The 21,869-nt window shown below is 51.4% G+C and overlaps 3 protein-coding genes across 10 annotated transcripts in view; 2 read left to right on the top strand and 1 right to left on the bottom strand.

The window, feature by feature from the left end:
- Positions 1–438: 438 nt before the first annotated feature.
- Positions 439–13,250, bottom strand: PRR11 (proline rich 11). Of its 4 annotated transcripts, none has more exons than XM_053275107.1 (10): positions 13,098–13,250; positions 10,786–10,942; positions 10,101–10,242; positions 8,140–8,262; positions 5,835–6,062; positions 5,459–5,566; positions 3,909–4,015; positions 3,225–3,284; positions 2,909–3,005; positions 439–1,792 (listed from the first exon to the last, which is right to left on the bottom strand). In XM_053275107.1, exons 2-10 carry the CDS (start codon positions 10,893–10,895, stop codon positions 1,724–1,726), a joined length of 1,044 nt encoding a protein of 347 aa, XP_053131082.1. In that variant the 5' UTR covers positions 10,896–10,942; positions 13,098–13,250; the 3' UTR covers positions 439–1,723. The 4 variants fall into 4 exon arrangements, 3 of the variants coding, with proteins under 3 accessions (XP_053131082.1, XP_053131081.1, XP_053131083.1); XM_053275106.1 differs by lacking the exon at positions 13,098–13,250 and adding an exon at positions 12,289–12,683; XM_053275108.1 differs by lacking the exon at positions 13,098–13,250 and adding an exon at positions 12,253–12,284.
- SKA2 (spindle and kinetochore associated complex subunit 2) lies at positions 12,789–17,766 on the top strand. The gene is made up of 5 exons (XM_053275109.1): positions 12,789–12,941; positions 14,784–14,873; positions 15,668–15,844; positions 16,724–16,841; positions 17,299–17,766. Exons 1-4 carry the CDS (start codon positions 12,909–12,911, stop codon positions 16,811–16,813), a joined length of 390 nt encoding a protein of 129 aa, XP_053131084.1. The 5' UTR covers positions 12,789–12,908; the 3' UTR covers positions 16,814–16,841; positions 17,299–17,766.
- A 2,048-nt stretch (positions 17,767–19,814) lies between these two features.
- The window catches only part of TRIM37 (tripartite motif containing 37), a 30,020-nt gene continuing 27,965 nt past the window's right edge, over positions 19,815–21,869 (top strand). For 3 of the 5 annotated variants that reach the window (XM_053275098.1, XM_053275097.1, XM_053275095.1), the window contains exons 1-2: positions 19,815–20,077; positions 21,604–21,705. In XM_053275098.1, the coding sequence (XP_053131073.1) occupies positions 20,061–20,077; positions 21,604–21,705 (119 nt within the window). In that variant the 5' untranslated portion in view covers positions 19,815–20,060. Of the gene's footprint in view, positions 20,110–21,603; positions 21,706–21,869 lie in introns of all 5 variants that reach the window. The other 2 variants (XM_053275096.1, XM_053275099.1) reach the window with 2 other exon arrangements.

Genomic DNA, 21,869 nt, shown 5'->3' with positions numbered 1-21,869 from the left:
CGGCAGGAAGCCCGCAGAGTATTGAAATCCGCCCTTCTTCCCAAAGAACCGCATGGGCAATCTGTCAGCAGCGACCTTCATCACCCCCCTCTGTTGAGTGGCGATGCCTGAAGATTATTATTATTTCCTTTATAGCCCACTTAAATCCCCCCCTTTATAGCTCACTTTCATTCCAGAGCCCTGCTTAGCTCCAGCCAAGTCAACCACATGAGGTTCCTGTCCCAAGGGGCATACAATCTAGCAAACTGACCCCATGACCCGAACTCACCTGATTTGGTGAGATCATATTATTTGGAAAATATCTGGAGTGGTTTGAGTCATCTCCATTTTCTCTGTTTCTCTTGCTTTAAAGATTGGGGCGTTTCAGTTTAAAATGGGCATCCCTGCTCTGCTAAAACCTGCCCTAACCCAAACCAAGAACAGAACAAGGAAACTGGCTGGATGTGATGCCTGGTTTAATAATACTGGTGCAAATCCCTGTCATTTCACAACAACATTGGTTTCAAGTTTTTCATACCCGTGTTTGTTTTGAACTATGTAGCAGGTAGAGAAGCAATTGAATTTACATGGATAAATAGCAGCAGACAAGACATTATGGCTGCCTCATGGCCCTAAATAAAAACAGGAAAATGCGTTAACAGTCATAGCTGCTCTTAATGCAGCATATACAGTAACAAAGTGTTAGAAACCCTAGACTCTCTACCACCCGTGGTCACCTTATTCCAGACCTGCTCAATTTAGGCCCCCCCCCGTCTGTTTTTGGACTACAGCTCCCATAATCCCCAGCCACAGTGGCCAATAGCCACGGATTATGGGAGCTGTAGGCTAACATCTGCAGGATGGCCAAATCTGAGCAGGCCTGCCTTACTCCCGCCTTAAGAGTCAAGGTCAATTTCCTTCCTGTGACATGATACAGAGAAGTCTTTAAAACAGTAAAAACAGTTTTTAAAAAGAGACCATTTGAAACTCCAGTAAGTACAGGGCCAGTGTTCTCTGTAACAAGGTTTCCAAGGTGCTGACCACAATTCCCAGAACCCTTGGCCAAAGGCCACTGCAGCTGGGGATTCTGGGAGCTGTAGTCAACAACCTCTGGACATCCCTGTCCCAGGGAACACTGGTCAGGGCTGCTCAACTTCAGCCTGTCTGGCCTACAACTCCCATAATCCCTAGCTACTGGCCGCTGTGGCTAAGGATTATAGGAGTTGTAGTCCAAGAACAGCTGGGGGGGCCTCAGTTAAGCAGGCCTGTTCTAGGTCCAATATGCACCATCGCAGAGGGTTAGGATCAGGGTTCCCTGCAGCGGGGATGCCCAGCTGTGGTTGACTACATCTCCCATCCTCCCCAGCCAGAGGCAGCTGGGGAGGATGGGAATCTTAGTCAATCCCAGCTGGCATTCCTGGTCACAGGGCACACTAACTGGTGAGAAATGCCCAGTTCCCAGGCATGTGGGGTCTGGGCGCCCCTAAGCAGTGCTGAATGCCACAGAGCTGCCTGTCAACCCAGCTGCCATGCTGGTGCAGCTGCTAAGGCATTAAAAGTGGGAGGACAGGGCGGGGACGGGCCCGGACTCCCATGGGGGTGAAGAGCAAAGCTCCGAGGACTGCGCAGCGGATCCTTTCCCCATGCGGTTTCTTCCGGAGAGGCTCCTTCCGGCCAGGTCCTGCGCAGTCGAGGAGAGAGTCGTGGTGCCGGGAGAGGCTTCAAGGCGTCGGGGTCCGCCGGGCTAGCTGTGCCCCTCGAAGCTGCTGCCCGGGGGCACCTGGCCTGGAGAGGGACTCTTGGGGTGAGCCAGCTGTGGAAGAGAGAAAACAATGGCTCTCAGCTTCTAACATGGAGGGAAGCAATGGCACCGGAGCGGTGGTAGTGATGGCCGAGCCCCAAGCGTATGAGGCCCATACGCTTGGGCTGGCCTGGGTGACTCTCGCGGAGGGGCACGGAGGAAGCATGAACAATCAGACCGCACCATGCAAGGTGCAGCGGCTAAGACTAGGAGAAGAGCCCAGCTGGATCAGGCCAGGGGTCACCCAGTTCAGCATCCTGCCTCACGCAGTGGGCAGCCAGCAGGGGAAAGTGGGCAGCCAGCCCCTCCCAGGGGTATTCCCTAGCACCAGCGGTTCAGGGGCTTGCCCCCTCGGATCCTGATGGCAATACAGAGCTAGTAGCCGCTGAGGGCCTCCTTCTCCATGACCTTGCCTAACCCCCTTTGAAAGCCATCCAGATTGGTGGCCATCACCACATCCAGTGGCAGTGAATTCCATAGCTTAACTATACATTGTGTCAAGAAGGGCTTCCTTTTGTCTGTTCTGAATATCCCAGCATTTAGCATCAACGGATAGGAATATAGGAAGCTGCCATATACTGAGTCAGACCATTGGTCCATCTAGCTCAGTATTGTCTACACAGACTGGCAGCAGCTTCTCCAAGGTTGCAGGCAGGAATCTCTCTCAGCCCTGTCTTGGAGATGCTGCCAGGGAGGGAACTTGGAACCTCGATGCTCTTCCCAGAGCAGCCCCATCCTCTGAGGGGAATATCTGACAGGGCTCACACTTCTAGTCTCCCATTCATGTGCAACCAGGATGGACCCTGCTTAGCTAAGGGGACAAGTCATGCTTGCTCCCACAAGACCAGCTCTGATGTTATGAGAGAGGGAGGAAAACGTCTCTATCCACCTGAGCCATGCTGTGCATAATTTAATACATCTCTGTTCAGTGTCCCCTCTAACAGGGATTCCCAGATGTTGCAGACTACAACTCCCAGAACCCCCAGCTGCAATGGCCTTTGCTTGGGGATTCTGGGAGTTGTAGTCCACAACATCTAGGAATCCCCATTAGAGGGAACACTGTCTCTGTTATGTTGTCCCCACCCACCGTCCGCTCCCACCGTGATGCAGATCCATCGATATCCTTGCCTGAAATTTGCGCCGTAGTGCCTGGGTCATGATAGGCGTCAATCCCACACCAGTCTCAACGTTCTCCTTGTTTGTTAAAGGGGTCCCACCTGGGCTCCTGAAAGACAAGAATGTTTCACAATATTTAAAAAAATTTAATTTGATTTTAATTTGTGTCATTTCATTGTAAACCACCCAGAGATGTGAGTTTAGGAGGTATATAAATAAGTTAAACAAACAAACGTGTTAAGCTTTTGTGTTCTTATTAGTCAAGGGGGTGATCAGCTGCACTGTTCTCTTCCTGGACACACACAAGCAGGGAAACTGGACAGGTTACCTCTGGATAGCAACCTTCTTCAGATGTTTCCGGAAATCTAAGTGACTTCTGCTGGGAGTGCTGGAGGAAGGAGAGAGAGAGAGACCACTGAAATAAAGCCAGCCTTCTCAAGCAGCCAAAAGTTAAGCCTGGATGCAAGAACATTTCATGTTTTACATTTCTACCCCACTCCAAGGGGCCCAGTAATGTTCATCCTGTGAGGTAGGTGAAGATAGGAAGCAGCCATATACTGAGTCAGACCCTTGGTCTATCTAGCTCAGTATTGTCTTCACAGACTGGCAGCGGCTTCTCCAAGGCTGCAGGCAGGAGTCTCTCTCAGCCCTCTCTTGGAGATGCTGCCAGGGAGGGAACGTGGTACCTAGATGCTCTTCCCAGAGCGGCTCCATCCCCTGAGGGGAATATCTTCCAGTGCTCACACATCAAGTCTCCCATTCATATGCAACCAGGTTGGACCCTGCTTAGCTAAGGAGACAAGGCATGCTTGCTCCCACCAGACCAGCTCTCCTCTCTAGGTGAGGCCGAGAGAGGTATGCCTGGCCCAGAGTCACTCCCTGAATTTCATGGCTGAATGAGGATTCGAACTGGGGTCTCCCTGCTACTAGCCCAATGCTCTAACCACTATGCCACACTGGTCCTCCCATGTGTCCTTGCTCAAAGTGATCAGCACCACTCTGGGCTCCTTACTTGCTTGCAAGGCGAAGAGCCGGCTGTGGGGCTTTGGACCTCAGACGGACGCTTTGCAGATCCGAGGCTGTAACAAGTGCTCTGTGCTTTGGGAACTCTGATGCCTTCTGCAGTTTAAAGAAAAGAAAAGAAAAGAAAAGGGTTACTGCAAACATAGATTGTGGGGAGACAGGATAGAGGTCTGTAAAATCATGCATGGTGTGGAGAAAGTGGATTGAGAGAAATTTCTCTCTCTCACACAACACGAGAACCAAGATTCATCCCATGAAATTGATTGCCAAGAAATTTAGGACCAACAAAGGAAAGTCCTTTTTCATACAACACATAATCAACTTGTGGAATTCCCTGCTATAAGATGTGGTGAACAGCCAACAACCTGGATGGCTTTAAGAGGGGTTTGGGTAACTTCATGGAGGAGAGGTCTATCAAGGGCTACTAGTCGGAGGGCTACAGGCCACCTCCAGCCTCCAAGGCAGGATGTCTCTGAGTACCAGTTGCAGGAGAGTAACAGCAGGGGACAGGGCATGCCCCTCAGCTCCTGCCTGTGGGCTTCCCGGAGGCATCTGGTGGGCCACTGTGTGAAACAGGATGCTGGACTAGATGGGCCTCCTTGGGCCTGATCTAGCAGGGCTGTTCTTATGTCCCTTGCTGGTTCTGCAGTTTTGATGGAGGAGAGCCAGTCTTGCGGTAGTGAGTACGAATGGTCCCTCTTGCTAAGCAGGGTCTGCTTTGTTTGCATTTGGATGGGTGATTATATGTGAACACGGTAAGATATTCCCTTAGGGGATGGGGCCGTAGCTTATTGGGTAGAGCATTTGCCTGCTTGCACGCAGGAGGTCCCGGGTTCAATCCCTGGCAGCATCTCCTGCCTGAAACTTTGGAGAAGCCGCTGCCAGTCTGACTGAGCTAGATGGACCAAGGGCCTCGCTCAGCATGTGTTCCTATGCATCTTTGACAAAGATTAATAAAGTCTTTTGAACGTCCATGCTGGCGTAACCTGAACTTGCCTTAAAACGCATGTGACATAGAAGGCTTCAGTTCGCTGTCCGAGGCAAAAACAAAGAGAACCCTTTGATGCAAATGTTGCCTGACATAATCTGTGCCCCATCCATGGTTGACCGAATCGCTCTCTGCAGTCCAAAACGATCTTAGGAAGAAGGGGCACAAACAGTGCCCCCTCTAACAGGGAATCTCAGGTGTTGTGGACTACAACTCCCAGCATCCTCAGTGGCAACAGCCTTTGGCTGTGGATTCTGGGAGTTGTAGTCCACAACCTCTGGGAATCCCTGTTTGAGCAAACACTGGGCACACAAGCCAATTTCGCTAGCCCTGGCTGAAAACCAGCCAAAGTTCCACCAGAAGCCTCTGAGACTTGCCTTCATCCCTCTGTTTACTCCGGCAGCTCAGGGCGGACAAAATGGAGCCCGATCGGCTGAAGATCTGATGCCCAGTTGGGCAGCTTTGCATGTTTTTAGCCATACACGATATACGGGGGACTCCATTCTGCTTCCAGCCCCCGATTTAGCTCTTGTATGTGGTCAAGCACAAACCTGGCCTCCCTCGCCGGTTCCTGTGTGGCTGTGTGTCTTCTTCAGCTTCACATTTAAGAGATCCTTGAGTGTGACTTGTGTGGGCGCAGCTTTTTTTAACGGGGCAACCTGAATCAAAAGAGAAAGTAAGTGGACGGGTGTTTGCTTGTTAAATCCAGACTCCAAATGCCCCTGGCTCTTTCAAGAATACAGAAGCAGGCCTTGTGCCTGGGTCCCACACTTCAGCCTGTCCCCATCAAGCAGCACCTCCTTCATCTGACTGCGTCAGAGGGAGACGGCGGGAGGCTACCTCCATCAGCTTGGAGCAGTGAGCAATAAATAATAATCTGCAGAAGGGCGGAAGTTCTGTTCTGGGGGCTACTCCGAGACACCTTACCTGGGCCTTGGCACTGGGATCCGTCCTTCTGAGGCAGGGAGGTGCTGGCGGAGGGGGCGGTGGCAGAGGTGGGGGTGAAGGAGGGGGTGGCGGCGGCGGCGGCAGCAGCGAGGCAGGGGGCGCCACTGCTCCCACAAGGCTGAGCTGTTTCTGCGTTGGGACAGCCAAGACCAGCTCCTCCGACCCTTGGCACGGGGGCTTTCCTGAGGCAGCAACACTCCTCCCATCCTGCAAATTAAAAAAGTGACGAGTGTCCAGAAATTCGCAGTCTCCACCAGCCAGCTCGGCTTCCACTCAAACCTGGGCTTCACCTCAGCGGCTTTTCTCTCCAGCCCACAATTCCAAAGCAGACAACGGGAGAGTGCGAGCGTTAGGCCCGTGAACACACAGCCCTCTGACTGCCCGGTCCACCCTGAATGACGGCCCCTGGAGCTGGTGACCGCCAGGCTGGACTACTGCAAGGCGCTCTTCGTAGGGCTGCCTTTGTGAGGACAGTCAGCCCTCGCCAACAGCGGTTTTCCCGATCGCGGTTTTGGGTCTCCGCGACTGGGAAATTGTGACAGGTCTCGCCAACCGCGACCCAAGTATCTTCCGCGGTTTGGCGAGATCTTTTTGTAATTGGGGTGTGTGTGTGTGTGTTGTGATTTACGGGGATTTGTGGGGTTCGAGGGTGATTTCTGGGGGTCCCTCATCACTCCTCTTGCTGTCTTGTGGTCACAAGCATGACAATCCCCTTAGCTAAGTAGGGTCCACCCTGGTTGCATATGAATGGGAGACTTGAGTCTGTGTAGACAACACTGAGCTAGATGGACCAATGGTCTGACTCAGTATACGGCAGCTTCCTATGTCTGTTGGTGATTTAAAGGGATTCCGGGTGATTTGGGGGGGGGCATTTTTTCTGTATTTTTCTGTCTTTTCGCAACCACAATTTCCCTAATCCCCTGTTTCCAATGCTTTTCAATTGCTCGCCAACTATGAATCCGCCAACTGCAAGGTTTTCCCGGAACCGAACCCTCGTGGTTGGCGAGGGAGGACTATAGTTCGGAAACTTCAGTTAGTCCAAAAGGTAGCAGCCAGATTTGTCTCTGGTTTATCCCGGAGAGACCACATCCTGTCTGTTCTTAAACAGTTGCACCGGCTGCTGATCTGTTTCTGGGCAAAGTACAAAGTGCTGGTTATTCCCACTACAGCCCTGAATAACTTAGGTCCGGGTTACCTGAGAGAGCACGTTTCTCTACAAGATCCCCACTGCTCATTCAGATCATCATGAGGGGTCCATCTAGTGGCGACCTGGGATCAGGCCTTCTCAGTTGTCACCCCTGGGTAGTGGAACGTGTTTCCCGTGGATATAAGGGGATTATATTCCTTGGAGGCCTTCAGGAGAGCCTTAAAGACCCATCTTTTTCACCTGGCTTTTAATGATGTTTTAATTTTAATCTGGTTTAAATTGTGTTTTGTTTTATTGTGTGTGCTTTTTTATTTTAATGTAAACTGCCCTGAACTACTTTAGGAAGGGTAGAATATAAATGGAATAAAATAAATAAACAAATACAGTGGTCCCTCTACTTACGAAATTAATCCGTTCCGAATGCACATTTGTAAGTCGAAAAATTCCTAAGTCGAAAAGCGGTTTCCCATAGGAATGCATTGGGAACGGATTAATGCGTTCCGGAGCCTAGAAAAAAGACCCAGACCCCCAGTAAGGCTTGCAAACTGCACAGGAACATTTCTTTTCAAGAATAAACAGGCAGTAAACAGGCAGGCAAGTCAAGGAAACCGCATGTAAAATTCGTAAGTCGAGGAAACCCCATCTAAAAATTTGTAAGTCGAGGAAACCCCATCTAAAAATTTGTAAGTCGAAAAAACCGCATCTAAAACCGGATCTAAAACTGCCGTTTGTAACTCGAAAAATACTTATGTCGAGTAGTTTGTAAGTCGAGGGACCACTGTAGATTAAACCCCAATCATGTCCCCCTGCAGTCGGGGAGGGGATAAACAAGGGGAACTAAAAGCCCCTGGTATTGTAGCCTTGTCTCATAAGAAAGGTGCTCCAGACCCCTGATCATCTTGGTTGCCCTCTTCTGCACCTTTCCCAGTTCTACAATGTCCTTCTTTAGATGTGGTGACTCGTGAGTGGGGCATGCTCCCAGCAAGCAATAGCAGCTGTTTTCTTTGGCTTCAAGGAGGTTGCAAGGGCAGCCCTGTCAACTTGCCAGGGAGAGAATCTCCCCCTGAGAATATAAAGGAGGCAAAGGGGGTCAGAAAATGCATCACTTTTCTTAATGCTTCCTAACAGGTGACCCACCTGGACTGCTGATGGGAGTCGAGCCAGCTCTACCTCCAGGTGCTCCACCCGCTCTCTGAGGTCGTTCAGCTCCTGCCGACACCCATGACACGGAAATATGGACTGTTTGATGACCTGGAAAATCTGCAGGGAGGGGGAGGCGGGTGGGGGGGAAAGCAAGAATCGATTTTTAAGGTGAATGACCTTAAAACAGTGGTACATATGCTGATAACCTCCAGGCTTGACTACTGTAATGCGCTCTACGTGGGACTGCCTTTGCACGTCGCCCGGAAACTACAATTGGTACAGAATGCATCAGCTAGATGGGTCTCTAGGACAACACGAAGGGACCATATAACAGCGGTTTCGAAAGAACTGCACTGGCTGCCGATATGTTTCCGGGTGAAACACAAAGTGCTGGTTCTTACCTATAAAGCCCTTCACGGCTTAGGTCTAGGCTATTTAAGAGAGCACCTCCTTTGTTGTGAACCCTCCCACCTTTTACGATCTTCTGGAGAGGTCCGGTTACGTTTGCCACCAGCTCGTCTGGTGGAGACTCAGGACCAGGTTTTCTCTGTGGCTGCTCCAGGGCATTGGAATATGCGCCCTGCTGAAATAAGAGCATCTCCTTCTCTGTTTGTTTTCAGGAAGACCCTCAAGACTTTTCTCTTCTCGCAAGTGATTAAATAGAATTTTAATAATTTCAATAATTTGTTTTATATGGTTTTTATTGTGTTTTATGTATTTCAATCTGTGATTTTAATGTTAGGATTTGTACAATGCCTAGAGATCTACGTATCAGGTGGTATAAAAATATGATAAATAAAATAAAATAAAAATAAAATAAAATAATTTCCCATCGAGGCGGGCACAAGTCCCATAGACCAAGGTACACCAGGAACGGGAACATGGACAGCGTCAAAGCATTTTCTCCCCTCAAGCTCCCAAACCAGTTCTGCACTGGTTCTGGAGTTCTTGGACACACAAGAGAGCTGACTTGTTCCAAAACTCATGAGGAGGAGGAGGAGGAGCAACCCTGTCGCACACAGTCTCGCTCGAAGAAAGAGGCTTCAGGACAGAGGCATGCAGGCTGCAGACTTCTAGCTTCAGGATTTCCAGACATCCTCGTTCAGAGAGCCTTGGTCCTGAACGATGCAACATCCCCCGATAGGAGAGACCATATCACTCCTATCTTAAAAGATCTACACTGGTTGCTGATAAGTTTCCCGGCAAAATACAAGGTCTTGGTTATAACTGATAAAGCCCAAAACAGCTTGGGCCCTGGGTATTTAAGAGTACGTCTTCTTCACTATGAGCCCCACCGCCCACTGAGATCATCAGGAGAGGTCCATCTGCAGTTGCCACCGGCTCGTCTGGACAGGCCTTCTCTATGGCTGCTCTGAAGCTTTGGAACACACTTCCTGCTGAAACAAGAGCCTCCCCATCTCTGACCACTTTTTAAAAGGCAGTCAAGACGCATTTGTTCACCCAGGCTTTTCATAGGATACTGTTTCCATTGTTTTGGTTTTTAATCATTTTGACCTTTTCAATTTCAAATTGTTGTATAATCTTTTCACCTTTTTATTTGTTTTCATTGTCTTATTGTAAACGGCCCAGAGACTTGCGTCTTGGGCGGTATACCAATATGTTAAACAAATAAAAATAAATAAGGAAATAAATAAAAGCCCTCCTCCAAGGCATCCATTGCAGGCCCTGCCCTAGGAGATACTTTTAAGCTGGGGATGCTGAGAAGATTTTACAGGAGATCTTGATGCACGTGAAGTAACAAGCTCTGCCACCTCTATGCCTTGGGGGCACATAAGATTGAGCCAGTTCCCACTGAATTCAGTGGGGCATGCTCCCAGCGAGTGGGGCTCGGGATTGCTGGTTTTGACCCCCATCCCCGCCCACTGGGAAAAAGCCCTGTGGATGCCCAAAGATCGGGAGGAGGAAACATTTGGGATCTTGAAAGAAGAACGTACCTGTGCGGCACCATTCTGGCACCACCGGTAAACACTTAGTGCTGTGGTTACCAGAAGCTGCCCAGCTTCCAGTACTCTAGGCAAAGCTGAGCGCCAGGAGGAGCCGAAAGATTTCCTTTGGCTGCAGGGTAGAGCTGGCGACCTGCCAAAGAGAAGATCTACATAGGGAGCTGGCAATGGTCAACCCTTCCTGTATTCTACCCAAGACAACCATAGGGCTTTGTGGTCTGGAGTCGACACCAACTCGACGGCACAACTTTACCTTACCGGAAGACCATCTCTCTTCCCCATCTACCTTCAGCCAGAGCTTCCAGAGTGTTCTTATCCCCACTGCCTTTGGAAGTGCCTCTAACCCAAGGAGGACTTGCACAGGTTCCTGCTCTCAATCGGGTGCCAGAAAGCCAACATCCATCATGGGTCATGACTCTCGCCTACCCTCCTCACCGCTCTGGGCTCCAGTGGTAGATCGGCAGCAGACAGCTCCCTGACCAGTTCAAGGAGCCAGAGCAGAGATCCAATGCCAGAGGAGGGTTAGTCCAAAATACCCCCCAAACCCTAAGACAATTCATAACAGAAGGAGACTGAGAAGATCTCTTCAACTACTGATCCAGCAGCTGTAACAGTGATGGCTAACTGAAGTCGCCGAAAATCACCTAAGCGCAAGAAATGGGTTGTGGCTACTTACTCTGGAGGTGGAGCATTGGAGGACTCCGGCTGGAGGATGGCTTTTCTCTTCTTCATCAGATGTTTCGCCCTAGCTCTCATTTTCTGCCACCGTTTCTTATATTTGGCCATTGTTCTAGGTTCCGGCTAAATCACAACAACATCTTTTGCTTGAAGTCCTGTGGGAAGACAGTGATACATGACAGGAAATCACTTAGAAGTATCAAGCTACCCATTTGTTACTGTTTTATTTTGAAAGAAGATACAGAGGTATACACAGAAAGTGTTCTTGCTCTAAATCTATAGCACTCTCCGGAATCTTGTTGTCTGACCCTACGCAAGTTGCACAAGCAAGTCCACCTATTTCAGTGGGACTAAATCCAAAGTGAGTCTGCAAAGGATTGCCACTTTGCAGGAAATATTTATGAGCGCTTGAACACGGGGTATTCATGAGCCCTCCCAGCCAGATGTGGTTCCTACTCATGCAAAAAACAAGGGCAGGGGGAGGGGGCTTTGAGACTACAGAAAAAGAGTCTCACATCACACCATGAGTGCAGCCAAACTCACACCCCGTTAAAATGGTGCCTCTCTCCTCTTTAGCAGCGGGAGAGCAAAGGTCCCTGTTCAGCCTTCTCGAACCTCCTAGTTCCTTTTGCTACGTAAACTGCTTCAGCAACCTATGTTTTGGAGTGGTTGAAAAGTGGAGTAGAGGAACATAATAATAATGGCCAACCCATAAACATCTGAGACTGGGGAGGAAAGAGGATTCCAGGTTGCACTTTGATTTTCCTGCATGGGGCCAGGCAGGGCTTGCCAGCCTTGGATCTCCAACAGTATTCCCTCTAACAGGGATTCCCAGATGTAGTTCTCTATAACTCCCAGCATCTCCATCTGTAATGGCCTTTGACTGGGGATTCTGGGAGTTGTAGTCAACAACATCTGGGAATCCCTGCTAGAGGAAACATTGGTCCCCAGATAGTGTTGGACTACAACCTCCATCATTCCCCAGCCATGATAGTAGCCAGGACTGGGAATGATGGGAGCTGTAGTCCAGCAGCATCTGGGGACCCAAGGCGGAGAAGCCTTGCTCTCCATCGATGCAACCCAGGCCTGTAGTGCAGATCACACCGGCAGTTCCCGATGCTCGTGTGAACGTGAGAGCTCCTCGCTCAGGTATGCACAACAGAAGGGTTGGCAATGGGGCGGGGCGGGGCGGTATTGGGGGGGGGGGGCGCTCTGCTGCTCCTGCCACCCGCCACGCGACGCGCTTATGTCTGGACATGTAAGCAGGATTCCCGTTGCAAAATCTCGAATGTAAGATCCGCGGGGCAAAGACCTGTCAGATGACAATATCAGGCAGGCTGGAAGCCCCGAAGGGCAGGGAACCGTTTCTTTTAAGCGCCGCAAACCGATTTACGATCTGCTTGGGCTGGGGGAAAACAGTATATAAATATATTCTAAAACATGAACATGAAAATGTTTAGTGAACTCATCCTCATCCCGGCGCAAGAAGCCTCTTCCTCACCTGCCAAAGGAGCAGCCACTTCGCCGGCCACGCCCAGCCATTCAAACTGAGACGGTGCCTCTTTCGGAGCCAATCACCGTCCGGCACCACTGAACCAGTCAGAGCACAGGTTTATTTGCCCCCCACCCCCAATTGTGTTCTATGCGCCATGATTGGGTGCCGCTCCAGCCGATCAATTTTCTAACTCGAAACAAGAGCCAATACGACGACAAGGTTGCGAGGAAGCGACCAATCAGAGAGAGGCAAGCGAGAAGGGAGCACAAAATCCCGCTCCTCAAATGCACGGGCCAATGAAGAAGCCTGAGCTGGGCTTTCCAGCCAATAAGGGATTAGATGTAAAACCGCCAATAAGCCGATTTAGGACGCTGACAGGTTCTCTGGTTCGCCCCGCCCTAGCCAATCCCAGCGTCCATAGCCTCCCCGCCGTCCAATGAAGAGCCGGCGCTTCGGGCTCCGGGTTGACGTCCCCCCGCCGCCCAATCGGCGCGAGGATGCCTTGGAGGGGAGCCAATCGGACGGAGCCCCGAGTGACAGCTGGCCAATCGGAGCCGCGGTCTCTTCGCCTCAGCCCCATTTAAGGGGGTGGGGCGCTACCGCCTGAGGAATGTCAACTATTCAACATGGAGGCGACGGTCACTAAACTGGAGATCCTGGTGAGTCCCCACGCCCGCAGCTAGCCCGCCCGCCCGCGGGAGGCCTGGTGGGTAGTGTGAAAGCGGCGCGCGCCGTCTTTGGGGCGGAAGCCCGAGGCCGCGCCCTGCAGGGAGAAACGCGTTTGGGAGGGCGTTCCTTCCATCGCGGAAACCAACCATTCTCCACACGCGGCGGTGGGGAGGATGATATCTGCTGTGGGCGAGTCCATTTTCTTCAGAGGGACGCACAAAGATTGAACAGAGCGCCCTGGTCTCGTCCCATCGCCTCCGTCTCGCGCTCGGGAGGGGCGTGTTCTCTTTGGCCGGGGGGTGGGCGTGGCCTGGCGAGCCATTCCCTTCCCTTGAAATCCCTGGCGCTTGAGGGGGCGTGGCCTGATGGGTGGGTCTATCTCTCCCGTCCTCCCCCCCACCCCGTGGATAGGTCTCTCCGGACTGGTCCATTTCCCTCAAAAGGGGGTGGGTATAAGAGGACTGGGCTGAGTAGGCGTGGCCAGTCTGAGGCGCTCCCCTTGTGGTGGGGCTGCTTTTACTGGACTCTACAGTGCTGCTGGACTGCTTGCTTGTGTTGCTGGGGTGATGGGAGTTGTAGTCCAAATTATCTGAGAGGATCCGAGGGGCAACCCCTGCTTTGTAGTGCAGTGATGCCAGTGCAGAGAAGGAAGGGGAGTGGGTACTACAGCTCATATGACTGTCAAATGCATGTTGAGAGGGCGTGGTCTCGCTCTCTGCCTGCAGAAAGGAGCCTCCCACAGTGCTGAGTTAGGCAGAGCGGGTGCCACAACCAAGAAGGTCCTGCTGGTGAACTTCCCTGCTGTGCTTTTGTTGGTGGTGGGGTAAGAAGGAATGATTGGCCTGAAGACCAGGAGGGCTGGGTAGGTCTGTGTGGAAGGGGACAGCTCTTTAAATATTCTGGTTGCAAATCTCTTTGGCCCTAATAGGGTGGCAAGGTAATTAAATGCTGATGTGTGGCTAGAGAATAAGTGTGCATAAAGAAGTGGTATGTTTTTTCTGTATACAGGTAAAAGGGGGAGCACCTGGACTGCTCATCTTCTTTCTTTTTTTGTCCCAGTGAATGAGGCTTTTCTGGGTTGCTTCCACATGAGGGATTTGGCTGCCTCATTCCATCCTGACAACATCCTAGGCAAAGGCTAACCCAGGAGTAGGCATCTTTGAGTTCTCCTGGGCAAGGTTCCCCTTGGCTGGTTCTGCTTCTGCCCGGATGGCGAGAGGTGTCTGTCCACTGCTCTTTTTATGTTGTACTACTAGTGAGCATGCCCGAAAAGCAGTGCAATGTTAAAAGGGCATTGGCCAGCAATGCTGTGTCTTTCGGATGGCGTGGCTCTGTCGGGAAGCTCCCACAGGGAAGTACCCCTTGGGATGGAGTGTTTGGTGTGGATGGGAGGCTTCCCTGCCCCAGGCTTGGACGTCTGGTGCGAATGGGTCTTGTGCTGAGTGCAAAGCGTGTCTGTGGCACAGAGCGCAGCTGCTGAGTTGGGTTTCTGGGGCCGGTCTTCCCGACACCGTGCTGCTGACAAGGGCTCTGACTTCATTGCACTACTGTACTTCCCAGCTAGCAGTGCAATAGTATTGTCAAAGCACCTGCGAGCAGATCCTGCATCGACGGCCTCCGGCGTGTCTCTCCCTCCACTTCTCCCAGGCCTGTGTGAGTGAGAGCACTGGGGTGGGGGTGGCCTGTGACTACCAGGGCTGTGGGCTGCAATGTAAGAGAGCTGTTGCTGTACAAGCGGGACCGAGTCCCATCCTGACAACATCCTAGGCCAATGCAAGAGAGAGAAATGCTCGTGGTGATGGGATTCTGAGCGATAACCTTGGATGTTTTAGTTCCAGAAGGCCGAATCTGACCTGGATTGCATTCAGAAGATGTTGGAGTTGGAGATGATGAAGGGGCTCCCAGAGGGACTTTCCCAAGAGGTACAGTTCTCGGGCTTCAGCTTGGCACTCGGGCTAACTTGCACCAAGAAAGTGTTTAATGGTGCTGTAGTGGTGGCCATTATTCTTCTGGTCTCCTTCTAAAAGGAGCATCTAAAAGAAGTCACAACCTTGCAGATGAGCACATGCTCGCTCTCTCTCTCTCTCTCTCTCTCTCTCTCTGCACAGACACACACACCCATTGGCTTGTATGGCCTCACCCAAGGAATCCTGGGAATTGTAGTTCTGATCATGGTTGATTCTTTGCCTACCCTTAAAACTGCAATTCCCAAGCTGTGTTCCTTCTAAGAGGGATTCCCATGTGTTGTTGACTACAACTCCCAGCATCCCCAGCTGCAGTGGCTTTTGCTTGGCGATTATGGGAGTTGTAGTCAGCAACAGCTGGGAATCCCTCTGAGAGGGAACACTGTTCCTGTGGCCTTAATGGGAGGTCTGAAAAGGTGCTTTAAGTACATGATGCAGGAATGCTTACCTAATCCAGCAAACACAATTTACACTTAGAAAGGGGTTTCAGCAGGCCGATCAGCTGTGCCAGGTACACAACAGAGAGCATGTAGCCCATGTGGCTAAACTGGCGTTTGGTTCTGATCAGGAACTTTCTGCTCTTCAATTGGGCCTGGTCAGTGCCGTCCAGATTCTCCTTAATATGCTCGTTTTGAATGTACACCAGCAGGCCTCTGGTTTCTGTTGAAAGTACTTGATTGGGGCATGGTTGTGTTCTGGGTGCTTTTCTTCCTTCTGCCCTGTCTTAAGCCATTTCCTTGCTTGGATGATAGGAGACTCCTCTGGTCCTCATCCAACAGCTGTCAGCGATGAAGTCGCGCTACAAAACCTTATGCCAGCAGCTGGAAAAGGTTTCCCTCGAGCGGCAGGAATCCATGCGCTCGATCCGTGCCACTCTCGACAAGACCATGAAGCTGGTCCAGGAGATACAGCAACATGCTGGCATGGAGGTAACGTGCCTGGTTCACTCACTGCAGTTGTGATCAGGGGCACATGAGTCATGGCCTCCTATTTTATTCAGGCAACATCGACACCACCTTTCCAATCAGACTTCCCAAGGTGTTGTACAAATAAGATGAGCAGGATCAATGGATGCGAAGGTCCCCAGATGTTAGTCTACAGCACCCGTCATCTCCAGCCACCAGGGCCTTCCTGAATCTGGGAGCTCCTGAGTGCATTAAACGTTAAAATTGGCAGCTAATAACCTCTTGTGGGGGTGACTTGTGACTCCTCACCAGGAGCATAAGCAATAGTTGAGAAGCTGGGCAGCATCAGCCTTTCTGGATTTCTTGGAATGCAACCCAGGATTAGGAACATAGGAAGCTGCCATATACAGAGTCAGACCCTTGATCTATCTAGTTCAGTATTGTCTTCACAGACTAGCAGCGGCATCTCCAAGGTTGCAGGCAGGAATCTCTCTCAGCCCTCTCTCAGAGATGCTGCCAGGGAGGGAACTTGGAACCTTCTGCTCTTTCCAGGGTGGCTCCATCCCCGGAGGGGAATATCTTCCAGTGCTCACACTTCTAGTCTCCCATTCATATGCAACCAGGGTGGACCCTGCTTAGCTATGGGGACAAGTCAGGCTTGCTCCCACAAGACCAGCTCTCTTCTTGGTTGCATAGATTCTGTGGCAGCTGCTCAGGGAATCCTGGGAAGGTGAAGAGAGGCACACAGCCCTCCCCAGAGGCAGGAAATACAAGAAGTATAGGGCTTTACGTGGGTGCTGAGATTCTGCATGAGAAACTGACGCGATGTGAGTCTGATGTGGCCGTGGAGCTACAGGAGAGATAAAGCTCTAAGCTGATACTTCTGTTGCCTTCTCTTCCCAGATGTCGCCTCTGTCGGAGGAAGAACAGCTGGCCATGCAGCACTTGATGTGCCACTCTCACAACTTGCCGAGTCCTCTGCTGGAACAGTGATCCTTTTGACCCTGTGTACCTCACGTTTGTATGTCTTTATTCCACAATAGCTCTGTATAGAATCTTGGCCATCATTTATAAAGTGTGCAATACATTTCCCAAAGTATGCTTCTCCCCTCCCCTCTGTGCTAAGAAGTTCTCAGGTTCTATAATGTTGTGTTAGCCCTTCTCCTCAAGAGTCCTGATAACTGAGCCCCTCCTCGCTTTTCTGGATCTTGACCAGCACTACATGGACAGAAGGCTCAGTGGTGATCTTGACCAGCATTCCTGTAACGGGGATTCCCAGATGCAGACAACAACTCCCTTCACTCTTGGCTGCAATGGCCCTTGGTTGGGGATTATGGGAGTTGGGAAGAGAGGGGGAGGGAGAGAGATATGGGCTTAAAGAGGGAGCAAGGACACCCCCAGAGAGCCTCATTGTACACTAGGCAAAATCTTTCAGAACCCTGCTGCTGCCCTAAAACCTTGCTCCTTTTTCTTCCCAGCAACTCCTACAACCCTGACTGTTCAGAACGGGCTGATCACTCCTGCCCTGATCGGATCCAAAAACATCCTCATCACTACCAACACGGTCTCCTCGTGAAACACATCCAGCAAATCGAACCCCTTGAAGAGGAAGCACGAGGAAGAAGAAGATGATGATGATGATGATGATTACGACAACTTGTGTGGAGCGTTGCACAGCGTGACCCTGATGACTCTTCCTCTTTGGGCAGCAGTTGGTTCCCTAGAAAGTGTTAGCAGGAGGGGACGCCAGGTTAAGACTGAGAGGGGCGTCATTGGAATCGCCAAGGCTGCACTGGATCCTCTTGAATCTCACTCCATATTGCTCACCTCCCTTACTGGAGACTAAAAGATGTGGGGAATTGTGGAGAAACCAAGAAATCTTAACTATGGTGCCTATATTAGGAGTCGGAGGTTGAATGGTTCAATAAAATCTTTTTTTGTCACAAGCAGCCCGGCTTTTAAAGGGGGTAAAGAAAAGCCCTTTGATCACTACTGCCCCCAGCAATATCCATGGTTAAAGTCTGGTTTTGTCAGACATTGTCTGGCTTCTAGGTCCAAAGAAAAGCTGTCCAGGTCCAGTGCATACCCCTCAATGCAGAAACGTCTCAACTACCTCTAAAATCCATCAATGTACCCTTTTCTAAATATGCATTACTGCCTCATGAACATGTACAGTGAGGCTAATAAAATGGTTGGACAGGAGATGAATTTCTAATACATGGAGACAGGCCTTGCGAATCAAGATGACAAGCTACTTGTTAAATCACCCCGTGGGAATTTTATACACAGTGAATGGAATGTCTTGAAACCTTAGAAGTATCAGTGTAACATGAACAGGAGGCTTAATCCCTGCCCAACACTGAAGGGGACTCTTAACAGTTCCTGTATAGAACTTGGATCTGTCAAGAAGGGGGTGTAAAATAAGCCAGGCCTCAGGTGCTGTTTCTTAAAGGGTTAATGTTGGACACCGGGCTGGTGCTGTGTACCAATCCAAAGTGTTATTCCTCAACTATAAGGGGCAGTCACAGAAGTGGACCAAAAAAATTCTTGCATCTCCGGAAAGTAAGAGTTTGGGCTGATTCAGTCACTGCCCGAGCAGCATGAAGCTGGCAATTCCAAGAGATGCTGGAGCATAGTCATTGGGGACAGCAAGAGGTCTCAGGCCAGCCAGCCAGCCCTAGGCTTCTGCCAACTCTTCTGCTGAGCAGGACCAGCCCAAGTCTGGTTGCTGGGAGTCACTTGTTTGTAGCTTGGTTGCCGTATGTTACAAGAATGAGACTCAAGCTTACAGTGAGGGATGTTGTCTTGCCATCTCGGGCCGAAGGCTACAGGAAGCCGAAGACCCAAGTGCCTAGCTAACAAAATCCCAGCTGGACTGGAGCTTCTTCAAGGTATCCTTTACATCAGGTTTAAGATGCTGCTTCCTGAAATGTGGCCTCTCCATGCTCATACATGAGAGGGTTGGTGGCCTCCCAGCTCTAGGCAGTCTTGTGTGAGAGACAAAATCTGAATTTTTACATGATGTCTCTCTTGTTGGGCTCCATACTGTCTCCAGTGCTCTTAACGTGTACATCAAACCACCTGGAGCGATCATCAGATTTGGTGCAGGGTGTTCTCAGTATACCTATGACACCGAAATCTATTTATCCATGGGAATTCATCAGGAAATGGTCTAACTTCTCTAAATGCTTGCCTGAACAGACTTGCAGTTGAATGTGGCTATCTATTAACACATTTTTATATATACATTTTTATACAACAGAATAAAAACAAAGTAAAACATTAGTTAAGACAAAAATGAAAAATTTAACATATTACAATTTAAATTTTTTAAAACAGCATTAAAACCATGGGTTTAAAGAGCTTGCTTCTAAAGTATGTGGAGGATTGTGACCTTGGGAGGAAAGAGACTGAAGCACCAGTCGTTTCTCTGGAAAATAAGTGGCTAGCTCAAGTTGCTTGTTCAGCAGGGTGGCTTTTCCCAAACATAAGCACTTCCTTTGTGGCATGAATGAATGCATGCATGCTCGAGCTCGATCCCATTGGTTGAGCAAAGCTGCAACGGGGGGGGGGGGGGCAGGGGGAGAGGGGCTATGCTACTGAACTGCAGGAGGAAAACTTTTCCAAGGCAACTGTAGAATGCAGGCAGAAGTCAGGAGGCAATATTGTACTGAACACAGAAGGTAACTCTGATACAGGGCATCATGCAGAGGAGGAGCGGCAGCGGCCTCCTCGGGAGAAAGCGGAGAGGTGACAGCGGCATCATCCTGCAGCTTGGAAGGGAAGCGGAGGTGGGGGATAGCCGTTCTTGCTGCTGCGGCGCCGCCGCCGCACGCCACAGGCAGCCTGGGAGGAGAGCCGGGAGCGCATGCGCACATAGCGGGCCGCCGCCGCCTCCTCCCGAGTCCCGCACGCCGATCGGGTCGCCCGCGGGGAAGCAGCGCGCACGCGCGGTGCGGTTGGCGGTCCAAGAATGGCGGCGCGTGCGCAATGAGGCGCCGCCGCCGCCGCCCCTCTCCCTCAGCCCCCGGGCGGGCGGCGAGGAGCCGGCGCTGCCTCTGACTGACGGGCATCCTCTGCGCTTTTTCTTCGCCTTCTCAGGGGCCGCTGCAGCTGCCGCTGGATCGGAGAGGCTGAGGAAGAGGCGGCGGCGGCGGCGGCAGCAGCAGCAGCGGTGCTGAAGCGGGGGGCTCCCTCGCTCTCCTCCCTCCCCTCGCGAGCAGAGACGCCTCAGCCATGGATGAGCAAAGCGTTGAGGTAAAAGGAGAAGGAGAAGAAGGAGGTCAAAGGCAGGTAGTCTTCCTGCTGTGGGGTGGGGGTTTATTCCCTCGTCGGGTGAGGAGGGTTTTCCTTTGTCGCAGGACTCCTGGGTCCCTCTCTTGGAGACCCCCCCCCCGCGGTTGTGAGAGTGTGGGTGAGCAGTTCCCTTCCCCCTCCTGCTTACCAGGACGCCTGGGTTCCCCCTCTTCTTCTTTCCTCCTTACTTCACTGAGGGGCAGGTGGGGGGGGGGTTGCTGCTGCTGCTGCTGCTGCTTCTGATCCCTCTCTTCCTCCCGCCCCCCCCACGCATCCCATGACGGGGTATTCCTGTCCCCAGTGCTGGAGATGGGCCAGGACATCCCCCCCACCCCGCGAGGCTGGTCTGGGGGGCAGTGGTCCCTCCAACAGGGGATCCCAGAGGCTGTTGACTACAGCTCCCATAATGGCCAGCCAAAGGGCATCACCGCTGGAGATGCTGGGAGTTGTAGTCAGCAACCTCTGGGATTCCCCTGTTAGAGGGAAGGCTGTTTGAGGGTTATTGTGGCCGCTGGACTGGACCCCCCCCCCCACACACACTGCCACCTTTTTCCGGGCTCTCTCATTCTCTCTCTCTGGGGGACTTTGAGTCACTAGATGTTGCTGGGCTGCCACTTCCTTTCTCCTTCTTCTCCTCAGCCACAGTGTTGTGGCTAGGGATGATGGGAGCTGTAGTCCTCCACCACCACCATCTCTGGGGTTGGGAGCCCCCGGGTTCAGAGAAGGTACCTCTACTTCTCCTTAGGGCCAACAATCAGCATTCCCTGTCGGAGAGATCCCCAGGTGCCGCTGACTGCAACCCCAGCCAGATGCCATTGGAACGGGGGTGATGGGATTTGTAGTCATCTGCAACAGGAAACACTGGACCCAATCCCCTTGACTTCTTTTCCCTCTTGCAGCTTTTGTGTAAGGTCCCAAAGTCCTGAGGCAGCACCACTGGCCAAGTGCCTTGGCTGCCTTTCGGATTCTAGAGCTCCTTCCTTCTAGAATGTGACTTGGTCACAGACAGAGCAGGTTTTTGGGTGGTGGTGCATTTCCACCATGCATGGGTGCATGCCCTGTTCCTGGCGGAGATGCCGTAGGCCTCTTTCTGCTGCCTTTTGGCTGGATGAAATTCCCTGTCTTCTCCCTGCAGTGTCCTTGCTGCAGACCTGGAATGGACTGGGTTCTCAAACTCGGGCCGTTGTGGCTGGGGATGCTGGGAGTTGTAGTCCACATCTCTTGGGAATTCCTGTTACAGGGAATGTTGCAGGGGACCTCTGTTTGAGAACCCCGCCACTGAATGCTTTAGAAGGTTCCCCCCCTGCCCCCCATATAAATTGGTTTGGGCTGAAACATTTGTTTAAAGCCTACATTTTAGACAGTTGAGATCTATGTTGTCTTAGTTGGTCAGAATCGAGTGTGTGTTGGAACATATAGAATTGACACGGAATCATTTTGTGCTGTCCATGTCTGAAATAACCTTTTCTCCCCACCCCCCGGTGCAGAGTATTGCCGAAGTGTTCCGATGTTTCATTTGTATGGAGAAACTGCGTGATGCACGTCTCTGTCCACATTGCTCCAAGCTGTGCTGCTTCAGCTGTATTCGGGTGAGCAGGACCAGCACCCTTGAGGGCAGACTCTGGGTTGCTGGGAGGGCTGAGACCGTGGATTTGCTCAGAGCTGCCATGCTCAGGAAGGAGGGGCTTAAACCATTGCTGTTTCCCTGCTGGACAGGGATCCTCCTTCCTAAAACTGCTGTCTGGTACCATTG

The sequence above is a fragment of the Hemicordylus capensis genome, chromosome 12 (assembly GCF_027244095.1).
Source record: "Hemicordylus capensis ecotype Gifberg chromosome 12, rHemCap1.1.pri, whole genome shotgun sequence".
NCBI lineage: Eukaryota > Metazoa > Chordata > Lepidosauria > Squamata > Cordylidae > Hemicordylus > Hemicordylus capensis.
Note: the sequence above shows the minus strand (reverse complement) of the source record. Positions and strands in the feature narration are given on the sequence as shown.